At 40.1% G+C, this 12,414-nt stretch overlaps 1 protein-coding gene across 1 annotated transcript in view; it reads left to right on the top strand.

Moving 5' to 3' along the window:
- LOC149449891 (protein FAM78B) overlaps positions 1–4,500 on the top strand; it is a 123,716-nt gene extending 119,216 nt beyond the window's left edge. The window contains exon 2 of the mRNA XM_089692647.1: positions 2,593–4,500. Coding sequence (XP_089548773.1) covers positions 2,593–3,115 — 523 coding nt within the window. The 3' untranslated portion in view covers positions 3,116–4,500. The remainder of the gene's footprint in view (positions 1–2,592) is intronic.
- The last annotated feature ends 7,914 nt before the right edge of the window (positions 4,501–12,414 follow it).

Here is a 12,414-nt window from a genome sequence, read left to right as displayed (position 1 = left end):
CAGACCCTTTCAAAAACCATGGCTCTTGCACACAGCTGGCCACTAGCACATAGCTACTACCAAGCAGCTCCTTGCCGCTTTTGGCTTCCACCTCTCCTTGGTGGAGCCCTCCTGACTCCTATCTGCCGGGGTGGAGCCCTCCTGACTCCTATCTGCCGGGGTGGAGCCCAGAACTCTGATCCTGACTCTCTGAAAAGGCCTGCACACACCTGTGCAATCAGTCTCCTGGCCATTCCCAAAACCTGGTCCCAGGATTGGAAATTTCATCCCTCCCAGATCTCTTTGAAATCTCCAGGCTCCAGATCCCAAAACAGACCTTACAAACAAAGGAGGAAAGTGAAAAGCCACTTTCCTCCGTATCAAACACTTACCCTGGAGCCCCTCAACCTGCCTAGTTGAGAATCCTGGGTGACAGATCGTCACACTGTCACATAACATTGTATTGCTTTGGTCACAGTGTGCTGAAAAATTAAATAGTAAAAAAAAGAAAAAATTGAATAAAAAAAACAATAGAAACATTTGAAAAAAAAAATACAAATTCAATTATTATTACTACTTTCACCAAAGAAATGTAGCAGAATACATTTTGACCTATATTTATGAAGAAATTTTATTTATTTGCAAAATTTAATAACAGAAACAAAAAAAAGTGCGTTTTTTTTTTCTAAAGTTTTAGGTGTTTTTTGTTTTATTTAGCAAAAAAATAAAAAACTCAGTGGTGATTAAATACCACCAAAAGAAAGCTCTATTTGTGTGAAAACAATTATAAAAATGTCATATGGGTACAGTGTTGCATGACCGCGCAATTGTCATTCAAAATGCAACAGCACTGAAAGCTGAAAATTGGCCCAGGCAGGAAGGGGGTATAAGTGCCCGGTATTGAAGTGGTTAAGATGATCTGGTTGCCACAATTTTTGTATGTATTACATAACTCCTCGATATGGATCCATAAACAGTGGTTTCAGAGATTGGATACTATTTTTAGAGAACTAATTTATAGAAAGGGGGTGTCGAGGATACGCTAACATACATTACAATTGCTTAAGGATATTGGGGGATTAGCTTAGCCTTACTCCTGGAGTTAGTTTCTAGCTTCACAGTTACAGCACTTAATGAATAGTGGATTAACAGAAGGTAGGGGTGCATGCAGAGATATGGTGATGACCTGTATTGGGCACAATACAATGATGGAGGCTTTAGAGGCGGAATCTTTCATTTTGAAGTATCCTACGCTGATATTATTAGTAAAATTGTGTCAGGTAGTTAAGGCACTACTGGGGTATCTGTGATTCACAGAATTCTCCCCAATTTAGTATAATAAGAATCTGCTGGAGCTGTTCAGTATAGGAAGAATGAAGGAATGGGAAAACTGTGGGACAGTACATCTGGACTAGTTGTATAAGTCTGATTCACTGAATACATTTTAAGAATTAAAAGAGGAGTTTGCCATCTAGCATCAATCTAAAGTGGAGTGGGATACCCCTGTTATGTAAGGAAATATTTGCATCATCTTCTAAGGGAATGATATCTGATGTTTATGCTGCGATACCTACTGGAAATGGAAATCTCTTGTGTAAAAGTAGATGGGTGGAGAACATAGGGAGTATTACAGAATAGGAGTGGAAATATATATTGGAAGCAGTACCATTGGTGTCCATGTCCCCCTTGCAGAGGATTTCACATTTATTTTTATTACATAGAATTTACAGTACCACAAAAGATTGTTTACATTTGGAAGACGTCCAGATGCTGCATGCCTGCGATGTGGGGATCCGACTGGTGACCTTATCCATATGGTCTGGAGATGCCCCAAACTGAATAGGTATTGGTTAAATATTCTTGGTAGCATAAATTCTGTGTTTGGGGTGTCTTTGGGACTGGATCCCAAGTTATGTATATTGGACTATATGGATGGGGGGACCTTGTAACATAATACACAAATCGCAGTGCTTAGGTGTTTATTTCAGGCTCGGATGGTTGGCATCAGACCCTTCAACAAGTATAGAATGGGATAAAACAGTAAAAAATACTATAAGAAGTGAAAGGTTTGTCTACACGAAAAGTAGGTGTCTTAAGAAATTTGAGAAAATATAGGGACCTTGGGTGGAGACTATGGGACTGACCTCTAATGAGAGGGTGGTGAATAGAGTGTTAGAATAATTTTAAAATGTGGAAATAAATAAATGTACATTATGTTTATATTTGGGAAAATGGCTTAATTGGTTTAATGATATGGTTCAGAGAGTGATACACCAATGTATACGTGGGAAGGGGGGAGAGGGGTACATTATGCTGTTATTTGTATATATGGAATATATGTATGTAGATGGAAATAAAAAATATTTGATGCAAAAAAGAAGTCACTCATGCAGATATAGAAGAACAGGGCAGCACATAGAAATGGCACTTAGTGCTCTGGATAGAGATAAGTACACACTATAGAGGGGAATGATTTGTTCATATTTTATGTCTATGGTTTACAACCACTAACAATCATAAAAATATACTGAATCTATAAAATGATTTACTTAAAACATTTGAAATAAACATTTTTAACATTATTTTTTTTAATGTTTTTTTGCTTCTCCCCAGGTCCAGCTGGGAACTTCCTGATCTGAGAGAAGGAAGGGTAAAAGCCATCAGTGACTCAGATGGCGTAAGCTATCCTTGGTATGGAAACACCACTGAAACTGTGACCTTAATAGGTCCTACCAACAAAATTTCCAGGTTCTCCGTCAGCATGAATGACAACTTTTACCCAAGTGTGACGTGGGCAGTGCCTGTCAGTGAAAGTAATGTGCCCTTACTCACAAGAATCAAAAGAGACCAAAGTTTTACAACATGGTTGGTAGCAATGAACATGAACACCAAGGAAAAGATAATTTTACAGACAATAAAATGGAGGATGAGGGTAGATATAGAGGTGGATCCTTCTCAGGTTTTGGGTAAACGGGCCAGATTGGTGGGAAGGACTCAGCAGGAGCAGCCAAGAATTTTAAGCCGCATGGAGCCAATCCCAACCAATGCACTGGTAAAACCTAATGCTAATGATGCACAGGTGCTAATGTGGAGACCGAAAAGGGGACAGCCTGTAATTGTTATTCCTCCTAAATAGGACTGACTATGGTTTGATGAAAGAGTGCTCCAAATGAAGATGTTTTAAAGCTGTTCAAAGCTTTGAAGACAATGCATGGGGTCAAAGAGACTAAAAACTTTTAGCAGTATTTATTTAATGTGCGCATTTTTTGAAAGTGAACAAAAGTTTTATACAGTCTATTTATTTAAATATTACTGTTCCTAGTGCCTGTGGCCAAAAAAAATCATAAAAAAAGATTGGTACGGCAGGAGCATCATTGTGTTGGTCAAACCTTTAATCCCCTTTATCACATTTGTTTGAATTTCCAAAAATAAATATTTCAGTTCCATGTATTTTCAAGAGAATTACAAAGAAACAGATTTAGAGTGCTCCCATACAATAAAGAGAATTTGTTAAAAAGCAACAGATCATCTATCTCAGAAGCCTTTGGTGGAAGCAGCCATTTTCCACTTCACAAACCACATGCATAAGGCCCCTTTCAGATGGGGCAAGCTCCATCAAGCGGATCCGCCTGCTGATCGGGGGATCTCTCCATTGATTCCCGCTGAGCAGTCGGATGACAGATCCATGTCCACTCCGCTATGCAGAAAGGACACAGACACAGCCCGCTGTCTTTTTATGGAGCGGTCAGATGGAAACGGAGCGTCTGTCTATTTTCACCCGACTGTCATCCAATGGGGAACGGATCCCCATCTGTCTGTTTTTAGCGTACAGGATCAGATTGGATGCCGGAAGGTGTCAGCGGACACATGTTCACTAACACCTGCTGCTCCATAGAGAGCTATGGATGTTCCAATCGGGTCTGCTTGAAAACCTGACCGGTGGATCCGATCGGACCATAAGTGTGAAAGGGGCCTAAGTTACAGGGAAATAAAGTAGAACCTTCTCAGCTTTACTGGAAATGAAGGAACTGCCTTGAAGCAGTTGGCAACTTCCATCAGAGGCTTCGAGATAGTTATTTTGATTTGTAATAAATTTCCTTTAAATTACCCAGTCAGGACTTTTTGACGTATAAACATGTACACAAAAGTGGGATACTCTATGTATAGAAATAATTTCTGCAGCAAATATGCAATCATACATCACCCTTTCAATTTGTTGATCTAATCATTTATCCATATATCATTGAACTGAAATCCAAGCAGAATAACTTTTTGTAAAGCATACATTCTGCTTTAAAGGTAAATTAATAGGCATTTTTTACAACTTTTTAAATATATTTGAAACATTTGAAGTTATATGGGAAAGCATGAGTGTTTTAATATCTTTGTGGAATGAATTTGTGGATTGATTTCTAAGCGACCGTAATAACATTTTTGTTTCAACTTTCAATAAAGAAACATTACAGTCAAGACTGCGTTATATGCATATTAGATATGCTCATTAAATTGTATTGAAGAATATCTTGTCTTTGGTTGTTAAGCTAAGCATTTTCTGTTATGAACGTTTTCTTTCTGTGTCCCGGGAAAATGTATTAAAATGTACATAACATACCCACTAATCAAGATGTTGCAGCAATGCTGACTTGCCAGTGTCACACTGGGTCTGGTTTAATCACAAATGAATAATCAACATTAAAGCCCAACTGCAGTTTTCAGAAGCCTGATAGGATTAAACTGAGGATGCATTAAAACAGTGAGTTTTGAATGTCTATTTTTAGCTTTCCAAAGTGTTGCCATTCCCAACTGAAACCTCTATGTGTGTTTGAAGGCTGCAGCTAAAAATTCCTGAAACACACCCCTTGTCCCCAACCTTGTTACCACTACAGTACAAGAGTCATCAAAGCTTACACTGCCTACTGATTGCAGCACTGTAGTAGTAAAAAGGTGGCACGAAAGGTGAGAGGTGGAGGACGTAGGAGGTGTTGGAACTCTGCCAGATAAGAGTTTTGAGCTGGGAATGGGGAACTTTAAAAAAACATATTTTCAGAACTTACTGTTTTTCTGCCTTCTCTGTGTTTTAAAATTACAGGTGTCATTTAAAGCAAATATGTCCCTGTAATAAAAAAGTTACAGAAGTACCTTGCTGTGCACAAAATCAGTATTACTATTTATCTGTGTCGCTGGCTATTATTCCGATGTTCACTGTCTTGCAGAGCTACACCCACTGGTATATTCTTGGCATCCATCACTCCTGGGTGTATGAAACCCCTACTATGTGCTGTGGCTCAACCCAATTACCACTACATCTCTACCATACAGTATATACAGGGGTAGACAAAGGCATCCAAAACACCTAGAAAGATTGGATGCTGAAGATTCTGCTGGACAACAAAGATTTTGCCCCACCAGCAATCTGCCTAATTCCTGCCATGATTTTTTATGGATTTGCCCAATCTGTGCTTTTAGGCTCTCTAAAAAAAATAAGCACAGCTTATAGGCACTACTGCATTACTACTTGTCCTAGCTGTTCTCAGCTACTTATTCGGTATTGCACGAGACGTCTGTAATATGTACAATAAGTGCTCAGACTCTTGGTATCAATCAATGGATGGACGTAGTAATGGGCTAGGATAGTACACAGAACTAGGTTCTGCTCATCTGTAATAAATAGAATACATGGCCAAACTGAATTTCTTTACCAAGGTAAGCTAATGTCCCAAGTGACTATGTTACAGTGCCTTGCAGAAGTATTCACCCCACTTTGTGCTTTTCTTGTTTTGTTGCATTACAGCTTGGAATTAAAGTGGATTTTTGGGCTTTGTATTATGTGATGTACACAACATGCCCACAACTTTGAAGGTGCAAAATATTTTTTATTGTGACACAAACAATAATTAAGATAAAGGAAATCTTGAATGTGCTTAAAGCCAGCCATAGACGATGCGATTTTCTTTCCTGCAGCCTCGGGTTGCAGGAAAGAAACGTTCAATTCCCCTATCAAAACAGTTAGTGTTGATGGGGGAATCCCTCTCACAGTGGTATTGTGTTCTCCTGGCGGGAAGGGGGGGGAGACACAGGGGGGAAGCTGTCCCCACCATGAGAACACAGTGAATATTGCAACTATATAGCAACTGGCAATAATCACATAAAAAATCTAACAGACTGTACCCAACAGACTGTACCCAAGTCACACAACAATCAAATTGGGTACAACCAGCCTGCCCATAGGTGGTCCAAATCTCTGCCAGTCCCTGCTGAACCTGCTGAGATTTGAACCATTTATGGGTGGTTTAAGTATGCACCCCTTTGCTATGAAACCCCTAAATAAAATGTGGTCAAACCAATGAATTTCAGAAATCCCTAACTGTAATTAGATGATTACGTAAGGCCCATCTGAGTGCAATCACATGATCACATGAATTCAGTATAAATACAATACACCTGATCTGAAAGGCCTGCAATTCTGCGACACCACCAGGCAATCAACAAAGTTGTCAGGGTCAAGTTATAAGACAGAATCACAAACTTTGAACATCTCATGAAGCACCATTAAATCCATTATAACAAAACAGAGAAGAGTAATGTACTACTACAAATCTGACAAGAGAAAGCCATCCACCAAAACTCACAGGTAGGACAAGAATGGCATTAGTCAAAGAAGCAATGAAAACACCAAAGATAACACTGGAGAAGCTACAAAAATCCACAACGGAGATGGGCGTATCTGTCCATAGGACCACTCTAATTGGTAAAATCCACAGATGAGAATGTGGTGGAACAGTGGCAAGAAAAAAAAGCCATTGCTTAAACAAATAAGAATACGTTTGGCTTTTGCCATACAAAATGCGGCAGCCTTCTCAAATACATGAAAGAAGGTTCCCTGGTAAGATTAAACTAAAATTAATATTTTTGGCCATCATGGAAACACAATGTATGGTGCAAAACCCAACACTTCTCACCCTGAGAACACAATCCCCACAGTAAAGCATGGAGGTGCCAGCATCATGCTATGGGATTGCTTTTCATCAGCAGGGACTGGAAAACTGGCTAGGATTAAAGGAATGATGGATCGCACTAAACACTGCAATTTTTTAAGAAAACCTGATTAAATCTGACAGATTTGAGACTGACAAATTTCTTGGAATAGCCTAGTCAGTGCCCAGACCTCAATCCAATTGAAAATCTGTGGCATGACTTGAAGATTACTGTACATCAACGCAACCCATCTAACTTAAAGGAGTTGGAGCAGCTTTGCCTAGAAGGATGGACAAACATATCAGTGGCGAGATGAGTTAAAGTGTTACTAAACCCAAATCAGTCTGTATATGCAGTAAAGCACGCTTGTTATACTCACTGTGGAACCTAAGAGGTTAATCCTCTGCATTGTGTAAAAATGCCGTTTGATCCATTCTTCTCTGTTCTTCCCCTTTTTCAAGTGACCACCTCTTATCTCCAGACTGAACCATGTGCATGCACATGCTCAGTTTGGTGTGTATTGCTAGATAGGTTTTTTTTTTTTTCCCCTTGGAAAAGTGCATGTGATCAGCACAGGGCCAATCAGCACTGTCCAGACAGAGGTCGGGATTTTCATCCTCCTAGAGCAGAAAGAAAACATCCTACAAGCTTTAGCTTGTAGGAGGACACAGATAGAAATCACAAGACTGCTGTAACTGCTAATGAGAAAAGGCATTTAGCAGTTTACATTTACTAAAATAATTGCACTTCCATGTCCTGTGTACTGTGGGAGACCAGATGTAGTGAATGCCGATTCCTGGGTTTAGTAACACTTTAAGCTAATAGAGACATAGTCCAAGAGACCTACAGCTGTAATTTCAGCATATGGAGGCTCTACAAAGCATTGACTTTTTGGGGTGCGGAGGGGGAGTTAATACTTATGCACGATCCCTGATGCAAGATCTCTGTTTTTTTTGGGGGGGGTTGTCTTTATTGTTTTTGTCACAATAAAACATCCCTTATATTGTGAAGCGCTGCGTAAACTGTTGGCACTATATAAATCCTGTATGATATTAATAATAATATTTTGCACCTTCATAGTCATATGGTACCAAAAAGTCCATTTTAATTCCAGGTTGTAATGCTACAAAATAGTAAAAACACCAAGGAGGGTGAATATGTTTGCAAGACACTGTACACATCAAAATATTTAGGCTTATTACCCTGACACAGAATGTGAATTGCAAATGTACACAACAAGAAACACAGTCTAATAGTTACATAAAGGTGACCCATGCAATGACAATGTAACATTTAGCTTGGAAAGATTTTCAATTTTAAACTGAAATTGTATATCAAACAGAATGCCACATATCTGGCATAGTTGCTTCCTTATCCAAAATCAATGATAAAATGTTGGAATATTTATAGATAAAACCTCAAATTACATACACTATATTGCCAAAAGTATTGGTTTGCCTGCCTTTACACACACATGAACTTTAATGGCATCCCAGTCTTAGTCCGTAGGGTTCAGTATTGAGTTGGCCCACCCTTTGCAGCTATAAAAGCTTCAACTCTTCTGGGAAGGCTGTCCACAAGGTTTAGGAGTGTGTCTATGGGAATGTTAGACCATTCTTCCAGAAGCGCATTTGTGACGTCAGGCACTGATGTTGGACGAGAAGGCCTGGCGCACAGTCTCTGAGTGTTTTATTAGGTTGAGGTCAGGACTTTGTGCAGGCCAGTCAAGTTCCTCCACCCCAAACTCCCTCATCAATGTCTTTATGGACCTTGCTTTGTGCACTGTTGTGCAGTCATGTTGGAACAGGAAGGGGCCATCCCCAAACTGTTCCCACAAAGTTGGGAGCATGAAAATGTCCAAAATGTCTTGGTATGTTGACACTTTAAGAGTTCCCTTTAAAAACAGCTCCACACCATAATCCCCCCCTCCACCTTTAAACTTGGCACAATGCAGTCAGGCAAGTACCATTCTCCTGGCAACCGCCAAACCCAGACACGTGCATTGGATTGCTAGACAGAGATTTGTGATTCATCACTCCAGAGAACACATCTCCATTGCTCTAGAGTCCAGTGGCGGCATGCATTACACCACTGCATTCGACACTTTGCATTGCACTTGGTGATGTAAGGCTTGGATGCAGCTGCTCGGCCATGGAAACCCATTCCACGAAGCTCTCTGCACATTATTGTTGTGCTAATCTAAAGGCCACATGAAGTTTGGAGGTGTTTAGTTATTGACTCTGCAGACAGTTGGCGACTTCTGCGCATTGTGCGCTTCAGCATGTGCTGACCCCGCTCTGTCATTTTACATGGCCTACCACTTCGTGGCTGAGTTGCTGTTGTTCCCAGTTGATTCCACTTTGTTATAATACCACTAACAGTTGACTGTGGAATATTTAGTAGGAAGGAAATTTCGCAGATGGACTTATTGCACAGGTGGCAACCTATCACGGTACCACGCTTGAATTCACTGAGCTCCTGAGAGCGACCCATTCATTCACAAATATTTATAGAAGCAGTCTGCATGCCTAGGTGCTTGATTTTATACACCTGTGGCCATGGAGGCGATTGGAACACCTGAATCCAATTATTTGGAGGGGTGTCCCAATACGTTTGGGAATATAGTGTATATATTAAAAAGGAGAATCCTGCACTGTTTTTGGCTGTGTTGAGGTTTTGCAGCCTATTCATTTTGAATGGGCTTTCTAACAGGGCAAGTCTTAATCATAAATGCAGCTGAAAAGCTGGGTTTCTCCTGCAACCTGCTAGGTGGTGTTAGGTGAAGGGACAGAACAGGGCTCCCACATCATTTCCCTAAGTTCCTGCAGATAGAGAAATACACTGTCAATTTAAAGGTCTGTGCATGGTACTAGGTGTGGATATTTACTGATGGGGCCATGAATGATGCCAACATCTAAATAGCTACAAAACTGCATTGATTCCATTACAGAAGGAAGTCCAAGGAAGTGCCTATCAAATGGCACTATTGGCAAGATTAACAGGTATTCAGACAGTACTTAGAAAAACAGAGTGCCCAGGTTTTTCATAGTTGTACTTTAAAGTGGCATTAAACCCAAAACCACAAGTGTAATATATTGCAGCTTACCAATCCTTAGATGTGGTGGCTGCATTCGTTTTTCTTTAGGATTTTTCCCTCTGTTTTTTCCTGGTGATCTGGCCGCTAACACACCCTCAGTATTAGAGTGCTCCCACTCTGGATCAAAAAGCACAGGCAGCACATTTGGACAACAGCATTATCAGCTAGGGGCAGGGTAGTGTTAAATGTACTAGCAGATTTAAATACACTAAGAAATAGAAGCTGAACTCCAGCTAACACTTTAGCGGTTACAGCAACAGTTATTTTCCCTTTGTTGGATAAAGGTTTTACGTAAATTTACTTAATTTTACATAAACTGATAATTTTAAGCTCCCCTTCCAGTTTTGAATGGTTTGTCTCATCCATGTAACATACATCTGCAAAAGAGCTTGTTCCTTTGATAGACAACAGACTTACTGGTTAGATCACCAGAATGAAACTAGAAGAAAGAAAGCCTAAAAAAGAAAACTAATGTAGTCATCATATCTAAGAACTGGTAAGCCGTGATATAATAAATGTTTGCTTTTGGGTTTAAGGCTCCATGCACACTAGCATTTTTCTTAAGCTCAACAAACACTGGGAAAAACGCAGGTAATAGCTTTTTTTAGTAGCATTTAGGAGCATTAGCATTTTATTAGCATTTTTACAGTACATGTAGAGGAAAAAGAGTTATAAAAAAAAGCTGTTAGGAGCGTTTTCGCAGTGTTTAGCATTTTTTTCTGCAAAACTGCAAAAACTCTACAAAAACAATTTACTGCTCCTAGATGCTAAAGCTAAACAAATGCTAATAGCCTAATAGCCACTATTTAGCTTCTAGGCGCAGAAAAAATATGCTGATAATAGTTTCTAGGAGCTTAAAAAGCACTAGTGTGCATGGAGCCTAATACTACTTTAATGGGTTAGATGAGGAGCTCAGTTTAAAATACTTTCTGTCTTTCATGTTTTAGTTGTGATCATTTTGCTATTTAATTACATTGTTCCCACCGTGTGTTATAAGGTGATGTTTGCATGAATTTTGTTTGTCGTTAAAAAAGGCATTTTGGCTTGAATCATTGTACCTCTTTTCTGTAATAAGCATTAACAAAAGGGATACTCCCAAAATTGCAGTGGAGACCAGGACCTTTTCTCTAGCTGATATTTGCTTCAATGGGCCCTAAATGCTTTGATGTGTGATGCTTGTGTATTTAAGATTGGTTCCACCACAGTGTATTCTGACCTTAGGTGAACACTACATCCCCTGATACTTTATGGAATATGGAAGACAGCAACTGGAAGAGATCTCTTAGCTAAAAACTTAAAGGTAAGGTGGATGCTAATAAAATATCCTTGAGATCAATGAAAGCAGACATTTTGGAAAATCTGTCTACCGACATCCAGAACAAAGACTTACTGGATATTAGAGGTATGTAAAGAAGTTCAGGATAACGTGTAATAAAGGGTCAGCCTTATTACAGTGTAATAGAAAAAGGAATTTAATTTGCTTGGTTTAAAGAGGTATTACAGATGATAAAAAGTTGATAAATACGTCATATTCAATCCAGGGGGAGTTCACAACTTCTTCCTTGAAGTTCCTGGAGGCGATAGTTCTTGATTCATACTTCTCTTATGAATCTAACTCCAATGACTTTTATCTTCTAAGCAACCATACAGTATATAGCAGTTCAAAAAACTAGTCAAAACCGGTTTGAGCCACACCACAGAATGAAAAAGGTCAATGGTTCCCAACTTCCCACATGATACTGAAACCATATGTCTCAGCTCAGTATATATGAGACCATGTTTCAGCATACATTAGGCATATAGTTTTTATGTACCGTATTTTTCGCTCCATAAGACGCACTTTTTTCCCCCAAAAAATGGGGGGGGGGAATGTCAGTGCATCTTATGGAGCGAATATGGAGCGGCTGGTCCCAGAAGATGCCGGGCCATTCACAAAGCGCAGCGCTTCTCGCTGTCAGCCGAGTGCCCACACTAAAGGGAGGACAACTCCGTGGAAGTGGGAGCGGGTACCTGTCAAATTCAGGTACCCGCTCCCCCTCCCTCCCCAAAGATCCACAGTCTCTGGTCATCTCCTGTACTGTCTGCAATCTCTTGGTCATCTCCTGTACTGTCTGCAGTCTCTTGGTCATCCGCTGTACTGTCTGCAGTCTCTGGTCATCCCCTGTACCGTGTCCGCAGTGTCTGGTCATCTCCTGTACTGTGTCCGCATTCTCTGGTCATCTCCTGTACTGTGTCCGCAGTCTCTGGTCATCTCCTGTACTGTGTCCGCATTCTCTGGTCATCTCCTGTACCGTGTCCGCATTCTCTGGTCATCTCCTGTACTGTGTCTGCAATGTCTGGTCATCTGTACTGTGTCCGCAGTC

The sequence above is a fragment of the Staurois parvus genome, unplaced genomic scaffold, assembly GCF_062004578.1.
Source record: "Staurois parvus isolate SC_StPar_1 unplaced genomic scaffold, SC_StPar_1.0 ptg000597l, whole genome shotgun sequence".
Taxonomy (NCBI): Eukaryota; Metazoa; Chordata; class Amphibia; order Anura; family Ranidae; genus Staurois; species Staurois parvus.
Note: the sequence above shows the minus strand (reverse complement) of the source record. Positions and strands in the feature narration are given on the sequence as shown.